The following is a 14,057-nucleotide window of genomic DNA, read 5'->3' as shown; positions in this document are numbered from 1 at the left end:
TGGGGCCAGAGAGAGTGGCTAAACTTAACTTTCTGGGACTGGTGAAAACACATGCACACTCTCAGGGTCTTACTCTGTTCTCTCTCTCTCTGTCTCTCTCTCATCTTTATTTTTCCTTTTCAGCTTACATATCTGAGCAAATCTTCAATAATATGAAAATTACAATATGGTTACATTTTAGTTTTCAAGTGAATGATTATAATGAATACAGGTAAAAAAAAGTTTCCCATTTTCCTTACATGATTAAACATCCCATTTGGTATAGATGAAAAACAATTATCCCGAGAGCCCACATACACTCATATCCAAGCAAACTAGTTACAGGTGAACAGAGTGTAAGCAATGAAAGTATTTTTCTCAGCCAGAGATCAATTCCTTAACTCAAAGGGTGATCTTATAAGGATTCTTGAAACAATCACAAGCTGAAACTTATATATAGGACAAAAGAATCTGTCATCTCTACTTTAAGTCTTCAGGATGTATACCCACTTGTCAATAGTTTTTTTTTTAATATCAGGAAGCCAAGGACAGAAATGGGCAGAAGGAATTAATCATCACCCATGATCTCCAATCACTCCCAGCACAGAAGACTTGTCAGCCTGTAGGAAATGCACTCCTTTATTCCTGTTCTGTGACCTCAATGAGTCCCTCACTCCACTGTGTGTCTTTCTAAAAGTATAGATGGTTTTCCTTAGGTTTTTCACCTCACAGCTGTTAACAAAACATCTTAACCTAAACTTAGATCATATGTAAAGCATTGTTTTAGCCACGGTGCATTCTGAAACTTGCCAACATATCTCCAACACCAGACTAAAAGATCTTGAACTGGCTGGGCTCCTGAGACTCAGCTGTTTCTCTTAACCATTACCCTAAGCCACAGTTTATTCGACTCCCCAGGAGAAACTCATGTGTTGTAGCTGTGCAACACTTCCCTGTTTTATTTCTTACCCTCTGCAGCTCTGCTTTATCAGGAGTGGTGCAACACCAGATCTTGCTTCTAGCTATATTAGTTTTCCCACTTAGCTAACCTCTGTCATAATCCTTTACTATATTTATTAAAGACACTAAATCATCAAAATATTATTTAAATTAGCACTATTATTACATAAAATCATCGCTTTAGATACACAGTACAGCTTAGGAGGAAATCCTCTTCATAACATTCTGCAGGTAAAAACACCCAATGGAACTGGATATTTTCAAGAGATAATCACATTACCTTGAGGTCAGTGGGATCTTCCCATGCCTGTACACACCATGCCAGATCCCAGAGAAAAATGGCAAAGGCAAACATGTAAAGACACAGAGGTGAAAAGAGACATGCTGGGCAGAGCTTTGGGGCCTTGCCTGTCAGAGATTCACCCATCAGAGATCTCCTTCCTGCTGGGCCGAGCCCTGGAGGCAGTTGCCACTGACTGCTCCTCTGACATGGCACCAGCAGTAAAACACTTCATAGAAAGTTCTCAAGAGATGTCAGAGTCTGCCTCGTTTCCCTGTGCCACAGCAGGACCTCTGTCAGAGCCGTCTTGCAGCTCAACAGATGTGGCCAGAATTCTTGACTCATCCTTGCACACATGAACAGGTCCTCCCCCATCCCCTTCATTCCTATTGGAAGGAAGCATTGCACTAAAGTCTGCAGAGGGTTGTTTTAGCTTTTGTAATCTACCACTACACATGTGCTGCAGTGACCAAGGTGTGTTTCATGTTGCCTGTCTTCAATTAACATGTAGTCATGACATATGTCTTACTGTGCCTTGCTTTTATGATTCAGTCAGTTGATATCTAGGCCTGTAGTTTACTGATTTCCCTTACATGAATAAACTACAGCTAATTCATTCTCCTCTCAATTTTACTTAGGTTCCTTTATTTGTTTATATGCCAGTTTTCCTGCCTAGCTTCTTCCTGTGAGGATATTTTTTTCTTCAAAGAGCAGCCTCTGGCTTTCCTATCTTTCTGACTTAACCATTTAACCAGTATCTTTCCATAGATTCCCTTTGGTGAAGTCCATTCTCCATGGTAGGGACAGCCTTAGAATTAATTAAATTGAACAGAAAAATCAACTGGAGCCTTGGGTTAGAGGCCCGACTCTGGCCTGAAGGAAACAAATGAATGGAACGGCAAAGCTGTAGGGAAAGCTTTCAATCAAAATGGCCGTTAGGTATTTAATCCCTCATTCTGGGTACTGATGTGAGCTTTAGATTTAAATACAGGAGGAATTCGGGGAATGGGTAAGAGGCATTCACAAGTAAACAGTGCTGGTCAGGCCATGATTTGGTTGTTTTGTTTCCACAAGACAACCTTGGAGGAATCTTTATTGGTTGTGTGACCATCTGGTTCCCACAAAAAGATGGCTGCTGTTGGTGGGTGATCATCTCATGAGATGATCTGCCTGCAATGATCTATTATTCTTGGAATCCATGGTGTCTTCCGTTCTACAGGAATGACTGCAGCCTATCTGGTCCCTTTTCTGATGACAGGAATAGGGTGTTGTAAAAGCTGATAGTCAGATACTTCAGTCATTCTTAACTTATAGAAAGAAATGCTTTTTTATTTAAACATTAACCTTAAGGTGGTTAATTTGATCTTAGGCAACTTGAATTTAATCCTATCCACATGTATTATAAACTTAAAAGTATGAAATGATTCACCACATTTTTGAAAAATCACAAAAGGATGCTGTATCAAATGGATATATCAAGACAGTAAAGGTGGGCATTACTTAGAAGATAAAAAACTATTTCTTGTCACTGGGGTTTTTATTTTCTCATCTTCTTGCAACACAGTTCAAATTATTCTTCAACCTAATTAATGACATTTACAGTTACAAAATGCATAGTCCTGTGCCATTTTAGCTGTGGTCAACAGTGATAGATGCCTAGGTGTCCCAATACTATGTTCTTACCTTCTAGGACTAACACATGATCTGTATTGCAATGTAGACCAATAATTGTGTACAGTGTTTGCTGTAACTGTATGCTTCTTTATTTCTTGAAGAGTACATGCTGCTCTCTGCTTGTTAGTCTGGCCAGATAAGAATCCCTCTTGCTAGGATCTTCAGATGTACCTGCTAGGATGCTGTGGTCCGTGGCTGGGCTCTTCAGATGTATCTGTTGCTTAAGCCCCTTTGGTACTTCGTTAATAGTTTTAGTGAAAGCAGGAGAAGCCAAGATCAAAAGTGCAGTAAGTCGCAAGGTCATTCTCCCTTCTCCAGTAATACAGCTGGAAACAAAACCCAGACATAGTCTTCTATAAATAGCACCAGAGTTGCTAGCTGTCACCCTTTCACTATGGGAATCCTGGTGCCCATTTTCCCCGAGTCTTAAGTTAAAAGACTTTGGACAGACCTTCTGGTCAGAATTTTTTTTTCTGTAGACCCAAGAAGCTAACTTGTCGCAGCCCACTGTACTTAAGTCAGCTTGTGCTCTTTCTAGGGTGTAGAAACAAGGTTTTACGGGTCGAATTTCTAAGGCACAGCCATCGTCTTGATGCTAATAACATCCACATGTGTGCTCTTTTTGGTGGGTTTCTGTAGTGACGGTGGCCCATAACGAGCTAGTATAGGCAGAAGAGAAGATTGGCCAGGAAGCTAGACCACCTCCACACCGTCATAGGTTACAGCAAGACTTTTGGCGTGACCCCTCTGGAACCTTGAAACCAAGGCACAGGAGCCTAATCTTGGAAATCTTGGGACAGAGCTAGAGCTAGAGCCAAGGGTTGAAACCCAGAGGCCAGTAGCATGTGAATTACCAGGGCACGTCCTGGTGACCAGAGTTAGGTTCAGAGTCCTTTGTGAAGGCTGACAGTCGAGGAGGGATGGGATAACTCTGAACATCTCAACATTGGCGAATCTCCAAGAGGGATCATAGATTTCCCTTTTTAAAGCATCGACCTCTGTGGGGGCGGGGCATCTCCGGGCTAGGAGGCGCGGTCTGGGCGGGGCTGAGCACAGGCACTTAAGGCAAGGGGAGGCCACATACTTCCTGAGTCGCCCACAAACTAGAGCACAACTCTAGTGTCTCTCGGCTTGCACAGATCAACCATGTCTGGGGCATCTTCCAAGAGCCTGGGGAAAGGTGAGGCTGTCCGCGGCGGGCTGGTTCCGGGGACCGGGGATGCCCTGATGTCCGGGATCTCCCTGCTATCTGGGCCTTGACTGTCTCCTGTCTCCTGCAGGAAGCTCGCCTCCGGGTCCGGTGCAGGAGGGCCTGATTCGCGTCTACAGCATGAGGTTCTGCCCCTTTGCTCAGAGGGCTCTGATGGTCCTGAAGGCCAAGGGAATCAGGTGGGGACGAGGAGATGACTCCCTGGCTACCCAGAGCTGGTGGCAGGGCTGTCCAGACCCTCAGAGCATCGGTTTTTGTGTTAGGTGAAATAGTCTCAGCCTTTTGTAGGAGCCTTAAGTCCCACACCCTCTTTTCAAGGGGAGAAATGTGGGGGACTCCAGGGCCCTAAGGCAGCCTGTTTAAACATCCCGTGTCTTGGATCCGAACCTGTTTCTTCTGTACAGTTAGTGATTTGCACAAGATCGCTGAACACTGCTCTGGTCCCTGGAGGCAAAGGTCGGAGAATTTGACCCAGCAAACAAGGTTCTGAATCTACTTTCCTGTGTACAGCCGGGTGGGTTGGGCTCTTGCAAAATAAAAAGGAAAGTGTGCATCTAAAAGTCACTTCGCAAAGCCTTGTCTACAAGTTGACTTTTCTCTGAGAATAGTTATTAGACACCTGCTGTTTGGAAGACCACTCTCAATAGAATTTTCATGTATACAGTTAAAATTTGTAAACTAATTTTAATCCATGGGGAGGCTAGGCAGGTCTTTTCCCTAAATGTTAAGATGTATCCTAAAGCAGAATTTTAAAAATTAACTATCATTTCATAACAATTTTGATTTCATTCAGCAGAGACAGTGTGGTTTTGAACACATAAAAATACTTTTGCTAGTATTTATCTGGAGCAAATTTTTCTGCATTACACAGAATTTCTAATATCACTAAGAAACTCAAACTGAATTGAAAAATAAAGGTATTTACTGTCCTCATGCAATGGGAAAGGCCAAGCTGGATTCATGGACACAATGCCTTGTGGTATGTGTTTCCCCCTGCAACTCTGGGCAGAAAGAATCACATTTCTCACCAGAAGCTTTCTGCTGCTTTCAGCAATGCTGAAATTATTTTACCATAACAGTGTGCAGGGAGGCTCTTATTAGGGAGGTGGGGCCTTCAGATGCACATGTAACTGCTCTGCTGTGTTCACAGTTGGATTTCAAACCCTGGAAAAGTTTTCGTGGAGCAGTAACATCTTACACAGGCCATATCTGTAAAGAGTATCCTATACCCATGGATGCATGTGTGGGCTGCCATCTCATTCATGTGTGTTCTTGGTCCTTAAAGCCTAGGACCCACCTTTGATTTTCAAAGTATAATTCCCAGAGATGAGCAGTTTTCTATGGCAGGGGGGTTGTTTTTCCCTTAGCAGCTGATCTGTGCCTTATTATTCTGTTAGCATATAAACCTTTTCACACACACACACACACATACACACACACACACACACACACACACACAAATGCCAGAGCGTACTTCAGTGTTCACACTGGTTATTTGTCTTTATGAACGATTATGTAGTTAAGTCCATGCAATAAATGTGTTATGAGTGAGAACACAGGAAATCGGAGGTGTTGAGATGTCTTTCTTTTGAGTGATGGGTCCCACTGGACAGTGCTCCAGATTTGAGTTTACAGGCTTTGCTTTATGGGTTATAACACTTTTCTTTCTGCAAGACACAGGTGTACACAATGAGAACCAGATTTAGCCTGGCTCCTGTGGATTCTGCATTATAAAAATTAATGTATTTGTGTGTGTGAGCTTCTGTGCACCTGTGCTTCCAGGATCCCATAGAAGAAAAGATGTTATTGGATCCCAAGAAACTGGGGTTCAGACTATTGTAAACCCTGATTGACATGGGACCTGGGAACTGAACCGAAATCCCCTGAAAGAGGAGCAAGTGCTCTTAAACATTGGGCCCCCCCTCCAACCCTATACTTCTTAAATCCCCTTTGAAAGAAAACATATGAATACATGTCGACCTAATTGATTCACTCTATGTGATTTTTAGGATTTTTAAAAAATACAATTGTAAGGATCTCATAATTCATATTAGAAAAATGAATTGTTGAATGAATTCAATTCATTTTGAGCTGAGTCAAACCGAAAATGAGCTTTTGTCAGGCTGATTCTAATATTCTGAGTGGGTATGAGCACAGTTCCATAGTTACCTCCTAATAGTTATCAGGGTCCAGAAGATTCCAGTACATCCATGTCCATTGCAGCACTGTTCACAACAGTGTGATGTTGATGGCCGTGGACAGATAAGTTGATACAGAGAAGGTGTTACAGAAGTAAGTAGTGTACCTTTTTTTTTTTTCCTGAAATAGAGTTTCTGTGTGTAGCTTTGGAGCCTGCCCTGGAACTCACTCTGTAGACTAGGCTGGTCTCTAACTCACAGAGGTTCACCTGGCTTTGCTGGGATTAAAGGCATGGGCCACCACCACCCAGTGCCTTGACTTTAAATAGAAGGAAAGTCTACACTGTGTGACAAAGATGGATCCTGGGGACCTTAAGTGAAATAAGTGAGCGCTGTCTGATTCACTTTCTGAGGGCCTTGGAAACAAGTTCTTAAACTGAAAATTGAGCAGGGTGAAGACAGAGGCAGAACTCTCTCCCTGAATCCCCACCTTGTCAGCCAAGGAGACAGGAGAACCAGGCTACACTAACTCGGAAAAACAGACTGTGCCTTGCTCTTGTCAATTTCCCTGTGTCTTTCAGGCATGAAATCATCAATATCAACCTGAAAAACAAGCCCGAGTGGTTCCTCAAGAAGAACCCGGCTGGGCTGGTGCCAGTTCTGGAGGACAGTAAGGGTCGCCTGATCTCCGAGTCTGTCATCATCTGTGAGTACCTGGATGAGGCGTACCCAGGGAAGAAGTTGTTCCCAGATGACCCTTACGAGAAAGCTTGCCAGAAGATGATCTTAGAGTCATTCTCCAAGGTGCGTGTAAGAAAGTCCAGCTCATGTTTGTTTTAAGCTAAATCAGCAGTGCCTGTGCGATGGTTCAGGGGCTGGGGACATGGACGGGGTCTCTACTCCATCCTGCCAGGCCCTCATGCTCTGTCCCTGCTTGGCTTTCCCTCTTGGCTTTCTCCTCTCCACCCCTGATGATGTTTCCTGTCTTGCCACGGGTCCCCTCTTCTCTCCCAGCTTTTCCCGGGAGTCTTCTCCTTTCTTTTACTGGGTTTAGGCAGCTTTGATATATGTGCTTGGACCTGCTGCCTTCTAGAAACAGGGTTGGGCTTCTCAGGACTCCAGCTGTGTTCTGGATAAGCTTTTCCTCACCATGGCTGTTGGCCCTCTTTGTTCATACCTGCCTGCCTTCCTGTCCTTGTTGCTCTGCGAACCTGTGCTTCATGAGGAGAGGAGGGCTGTGTGTCCATCACTGATCAGTAGTGCCTGTGTCTGTGACTTGCTTGGAAAACATTCAGACTGTGCTTTCAGGCAGATTTCTTGTTTGACCTCTAGTGTGTTAGGTCAGATGCAAACCATTTCAACCAGAAGTGCCCAGAACTAACTGATACATGGTACCTACTTAGTTTTAGCTCTTAATTGCTTTGGCTGGTCTTTAGCAGTGACAATCCACTGAGGTTTCTGAGGTAGAATGTGCTTGCATCTTATTTATGGTCAGAGTGGATTAATTCAAATTAGTATTAGCAGAGATGACCAACACTGATGGAATTTCATGAGACTCTGGGTGGGCTCTCTTCATCTTGCAGAGCTAAATATCAAACTCACAACTCCAAAAGCACTCGTTAATAGGTTGGACAACACACCCATCAAATCTTCAGAAAATCAAGCCCTTTTGAACAGCCCTTTGCAGTTGTAAGGTAGAACTCAGAAAATTGTTCATCCCCAGCTGCCTTTGCAGGTGGGGCATGGCCTGTGACCAAAGTCCTTCTGTTACATGGGCACAGCAGCCTTCAACTGAGATAAGGGCAGTGTCAACAAACAGGCCTGGTGTGGAAGTCTGGTGCCAGCAAAACAGGCAGCAGAGCTTCTGGTTATGGGGTGGTGGTGGCTGCAAGATTGAATTCTAGGGAAGCAGTGCTGTTTCTAGTTGTCCCAGTGTTCATCAGTACAAATTCCCATCAGTGGCCATTAGCACAGGCAGCAGCTGGGAGCTTTGGTTAGTCTAGTTCTCCATGTCATATTAGAAAGTTCCCATAGTTCCAGGCCCATTGGTCCAGTTCTAAGCCACTTGCTGTCTGTTTATGAAATTTCTGACTCAAATTTTCCAGAGTGGGTTCCATTGTCTGCAAATCACAAACTCTGCACATTCTCAAATCCTAGTCCACAAGAAGGTTTGTAAGATCAGGCTGTGGTTTCTGTAAACACTGGGACTTGGTCCATACTTGTCTCTACAGCATTCTGGAGGGGTACCAGGACTATGAGGGCTCTGTTATGTTTATGTGTGTGCAGGGGGCCAGGAGAATAAGGGTTCTTGTGTGTGTGTGTGTGTGTGTGTGTGTGTGTGTGTGTGTGTGTGTGTGTGGTGTGGGGGGGGAGTGCACTATCCTCATACTTATAAACTAAAACCTCATTTTCTGACCAGGTGCCACCTTTGGTTGCAAGTTTTTTTAAGGGTAAGAAGGAAGACCACCATGACATAAGGGAAGAACTCAGGAAGGAGCTCCGCAAGCTGGAGGAGGTGATCACTCTCTTATCTTCATCACAGTTGATGATAACTCTGTCTACATTCCTTCTCTTTCCCTCCTCCTTCACAGGCTCCCTCTCCAAATCGCTTTCTGACAATTAGAAATAGCATCAAATAAAAACAAATCGCAATAGATTTCTGTAAGCTGTTCAACTCCTGCAGAGTCAAAACACGTGACATTACCATCATGTCTTGTTATTTTTATTTAGTATTTTGAGACAGGTGTCACTGTATCCCAGTCTAGCCTCAAGCCCACTATGCCGCCCATACAGGCCTTGAACTCATGATCCTCCTGCCTTAGCAACCTGAGTGCTAGAGTTACTGTGATGCATGACCACACATGGTTTAAAGGCTGGAGGTATTTAGTACATCAGTATTAATGCGGCAATGAAAAAACACTACCAATATTTCCACAGTAAGTCATTGCTTCCAGACTATGTTGATATATTGAAAGTAATAGTTGTCATCAGACACCGGTGCCAATGCACTGCTTTTCGCTGCTGAGGATGTAATAAACGCTTCCCACTGTGAAGTCTGACAGACATGCAGACATGCAGGGAAGCCTGGATTTCTTTCCTTTGGGGAGAGCTGTCCTTTGGGCCTTCAGATAAAACTTTCATCGTGGTTTTGATGCATGGATGGAGATACACACTAGCATTTTATCACTGAGCATGGAGTTCGTTCTAGTTTTTTTTTCTGAAGTTTTTCACCATATCCTGTTACTAATTTGCTATTTTTAAGACTTTTTTTTTGCTGCTTTTCATTATGTGTATGTGAGGATACAGTGCAGTGCATAGGTATTGGATCCCCTGAACGGGGAGTTACAGGTGCTGTGAGCCACCTGACATAGGTGCTGGGAAGGAAACTTCAGTTCTCTAGAAAAGTCCTCCATGCCTGTAACCTCTGAGCCATCTCTGCAGCCCTAATCTAATTCTTACCTTGGGAGTACTGAATGTTTTGTCTGTTACATCTATAGAAATGTCCATAGAACCCATTTCCTTTAACCTGATACTTGTGGCCTGTAAACACCCACGCTTACTTACTAGGACAAGGTTACCTGAAGTAGCCTCAAGGAACTAAACTGGCCTTGGAGAGTCCACAGAAAAACTTAAGCTGTGGCAGTTTTTAATTGATCAATCAGACTTATCATACATTTGTCAGAAACAGAATATATGGGAACTGCTGGGACTAATACAGCCGTAGTTGCTAGGATACAATGATGTTTACAAGCTACACAGGTTGCACAAGGTAAATGTCTTAAGAGTTTTTGTCCTGTGAAATGTCCATACTTGCTTCCTTGACTTCCCAGGGAACATACAGAAAAACAGAAAGCAGCCTGAACACTTCACTGCCTGAGCGACTGCCTCAGTCTCTCAGTGCCCCAGGAGCTAGGACTCTAGCTTGAAAAACCTATACCTCATGCCAGGCTAACTCCATGATTCCCCACAGTGGTCTTAGAGGGGATGGCATCTTGCTCAGTGAACTTTCATATGTGTTGCAGACTATTCAGTCAATCAAGGATTTGTCTCTATGCACTCATGGATTTGACCCACAGTTCACTATTCTGATATCTTTATTTGGGTCTGGTATTATGAATATTGTAATCTCCTAAAATGGGTTGGGTAACTTCCCTTATTTGTCTAACCCCTAAAACAATTTAGCTGCATTTTCATTTGTGCGTGATGTATGGTGCAGTTCATTTCTTTACTGGTAATTCATTGTGGGGTTTTATGTTTGCTCGTAAATCAGTTTTTGTTAGTTTATGGCTTTCTGTGGGACACCATGGAATCTGGAAAGATGCAGTCCACTTTCTTCAGGTCTATTTTAGTGGCAAGAAGACAAATAATCAGACACCAACAGTCCATCCACACTGTAACATTACACGGTTCCTGAGGAAGATTATGGAGGTCATTTATAATGGGCAAATTGGCTTGGTTCTGGTTTTCAAAAATTCTTTTCCTGTGTCTTATACACAGATAACGAATTTTAGTCAATATGCACCCTACTTCTCTCCATTAGGGAGAGGTTTAATTAACCAATATTGTCAATTTTTCACTTTGGTAGAACCCTAGTACCAACTCACCTTTATAACTTCAAAAACTTCCCATTTGAATTTAGTGTTATTTAAACAATTGTCATCTGTTTAATATGTAGTTCTATCCATTTCTAGGATACTTTAAGTATGTTTTAACTAAAAATTTACATTCAGAGAAGCACCAGATTTATAAAAGTACAACTTGGCAACTTTTTAAATAATAAACACATCATGGTACCAGCTAAGAACCAAATAGGAAGTTTGGGTTGTTTCTTACTTTCTACAAATGCAGCTACATAATGTGCATGCTTTAATAGCTTCTTCTACTTGCTTTACTGTTTTAAGATATTCTACACTATGTACTGGTTGTCCAGTGTTACAAGGTTTGATAGTAACAAAAATTCTTTACTGCACTCTGGACAAGTAGCAATGCTCCCAGTTGAGCTATTGCAAACAGTGCTGCAGTATTCACTAGTGAGGGGGTCTCTGACCGCCAGGGCTGGCAGAGTAACAGTCTGGGTGACACAAGAAGGAAATGTGGTTCAGCATACTCAGGAGCCGGTGTTGGTTCAAACTTCTGGGTCTGACACCAGGCAGTCTACTTTAGGCATATTTAAGTGCACTACAGGTGTCTGTGCACAGAGGCAGTTACATGGAAACTCTGCTCCAAGTGCATGTCCACGAGATGGGCTGTAGATAGGGGACTTGTGTTATTTTACAGGCCTGGGGGAGGATCTGGTGTGGTTTTGGTCACACAGATAGTGTAGAGGTCATCTGGGCTAACAGCCACCTCTGGTCCTGGTTGTGGGAGCCTGGGGGAGCCCTTGGCTACACAGATAACACAAAGGTCACCTCGACCATGAGCCATTTCCAGTTATGGTTGTGGGAGCTTTTGGGGAGCCAGGTATGGCTTGGCCCTACAGATAGCGGGGGGGGGGCAAGCAAGGGTGTGAGACACCTGCACCCCTAGCCTGTTTAGTATTCCTGCTCCCTTAGTGCTGTCTGTGAGCACAAGGACCTTTATCCTCCCAACACATGTGTGCAGTACAGTGGACCTCAGCCTGCGAGCTGTGACTCCTGTGGCGGTCGAACAACCCTTTCACAGGGGTTGCCTGAGACCATCAGAAAACACAGACATTTACATTAAGATTCATAACATTAGCAAAATTACAGCACTGAAAATAATGTTATGGTTCGTGGTCACCAGCACATGAGGAACTGTATTAAAGGGTCATAGCATCAGGAAGGCTGAAACTACTGGTATACCATCTATTAGATTTCCAATTAGAATTGCTGTGTTGTAGAGGGTTTCAATCATGTAAAATCCTAACTTGACTATATCAGAATAAAAGGAATTTAGACGTGCTCTACCTAATTTGCTTCTGTTGTTTTTGATGATGGTTTTTCTAGCTGTGCAAATAAACTTGGTTTTCCCTTTTTACCATTCAGGCTATGACTAAGTATAAGAAAGACTTCTCTGTTGGGGATGCTGTCTCTATGGCTGATTATCTTATGTGGCCTTGGTTTCAATGGCTGGAAGCACTGGAACTCAATGAGTAAGACATTTGAATATTTTATGTGTAATTTTGGATGTGAGTTGTAATTTTATATATACATATATATATATGGAATTTTCTGAGCTAAGATAAATACTTAGCATTACCGGCATGAATGAGAAGCAACAGAGAGGAAAGTCCTGGGTGCACAGAACCTGTCAGGCTACGGTATTCATACTGAGGCTCAGACCCCAGAAGCAGGAGACATCTCTCTGTGCCATGACTGAAGCTTTTTAAAATTTACTCTCTGCTGGTTAAAAGTCCATGGAGGGTAGATTTTTTTAAGAGTAGACCACTTCTTACTTTCCACCTACTTGTAAGATTTCTATGTTGCTTTCTATAGTCCTGCTTTGAATTTGATGGTTGGACACACTGGCTGACTTAGAAGTCTGTAATATCTTAGACATTACAGCTATCTGGGGCTACTTCTACTCCCATTTCATATAGAAAATTGGTATTTACCACCTAGGTGTTTTTCAATCTGAAGTTCTTCTAACTGACCAAGTCACTCACTGTCACCTTGGCTTCGTCTGTGAAACAAAGACCTTGATGTTAGCATTCAGGGTAAAGTCTACTGCTTGCATTTGATATGTTTTGAAGATACATTTGTAAAGTTTAGGGGATAAACTGCAGTGGTTATTTGATACCCTGGGATGCCCCCCTAATTCCTCTAGTTCACATCTCTCATCTTGTCTCCCCACAGGTGTTTAGCCCACACCCCAAAACTTAAGGGCTGGATGGCTGCCATGCAGAAAGACCCTACAGTATTGTCCCACTTAATTGATGCCAAGACCTATCATGGATTCTTCAATCTCTACCTACAGGACAGCCCTGAGACCTGTGACTATGGGCTCTGAAGTGCAGACCTCCCCAGTGAATAACAAGCCTTCATTTTATCCAGTATTTTCACTCATTTCTCACTGATGACACCCCATGGCTTAATTGTGTTTCCTTCAGGCCTCTCTACTGCAGTATTTCTATTTCAGAATCATCAATCTAGTGGTCCTAAGAATCTTCACTGAAATCCGGCAGATGGTCATCTTTAGTTTGATCCAAACTTCACCTAGATCTCCTGATTTCAAGAAAATGCCAAGTTTTTGATGTCTTAGTTATAAATTAAATACTGGGAATTCCCCCATTCTTTCCATTACTGAGTCTCACATTTTTGTTGTGACCATTGAAGACTGAATCCAAACAACCTAAAATCGACATGAGAGAGAGAGATAGAGAGAGAGAGAGAGAGAGAGAGAGAGAGAGAGAGAGAGAGAGAGAGAGAGAGAGGAGACAAATACTGTGTGTGGGTAACTGCAGGGGTGGCGGTAGGAGGTAGGAGAGAGTTAAAGAGCCCCCTGGAGCAGGTGTTACCAGCAGAGGCCATGGGTGATGGGAACCTAGTCTTCCTCTAGAAGGGCAGCAAACACTCTTAACCACCGAGTGGTCTCTCTAGCGATTTCTAACCCCTTCCAATCCTTCCTTCCAAATCCCATATTAGACACAAATAGGTGTCTCATGTGCCAAACCGTCAAGACCCATATCAGCCGTTCAGTATGTAAGATTGGGTAAGCTAAGGGTGGTGTATCTCCATTGAGAAAGATTAACCCTACTTTTATCATCAAATCACCTCCATACGAGAAGGTAGTCTGGGAGCCTCATTGCATTTGTGGCGGTCCTGAAGTTAAGCGAGGCCCTAAGATGATGGCAGCA

At 43.2% G+C, this 14,057-nt stretch overlaps 1 protein-coding gene and 1 long non-coding RNA gene across 2 annotated transcripts; one reads left to right on the top strand and one right to left on the bottom strand.

Annotated features, from left to right (window-relative positions):
- The first annotated feature begins 3,929 nt into the window (after positions 1–3,929).
- LOC101843100 (glutathione S-transferase omega-1) lies at positions 3,930–13,500 on the top strand. The gene is made up of 6 exons (XM_005063481.3): positions 3,930–4,073; positions 4,174–4,282; positions 6,823–7,045; positions 8,661–8,756; positions 12,247–12,353; positions 13,057–13,500. The coding sequence occupies exons 1-6, from the start codon at positions 4,040–4,042 to the stop codon at positions 13,208–13,210; spliced, it is 723 nt and encodes a 240-aa protein (XP_005063538.1). The 5' UTR covers positions 3,930–4,039; the 3' UTR covers positions 13,211–13,500.
- On the bottom strand, positions 8,673–14,056 carry LOC121139403. Its single transcript, XR_005876366.1, has 3 exons — positions 13,975–14,056; positions 12,816–12,883; positions 8,673–8,853 (listed from the first exon to the last, which is right to left on the bottom strand). It is a non-coding gene; the product is annotated as an uncharacterized LOC121139403 (long non-coding RNA).
- Position 14,057: the final 1 nt, after the last annotated feature.

This window comes from Mesocricetus auratus, unplaced genomic scaffold, assembly GCF_017639785.1.
Source record: "Mesocricetus auratus isolate SY011 unplaced genomic scaffold, BCM_Maur_2.0 Super-Scaffold_4256, whole genome shotgun sequence".
Taxonomy (NCBI): Eukaryota; Metazoa; Chordata; class Mammalia; order Rodentia; family Cricetidae; genus Mesocricetus; species Mesocricetus auratus.
Note: the sequence above shows the minus strand (reverse complement) of the source record. Positions and strands in the feature narration are given on the sequence as shown.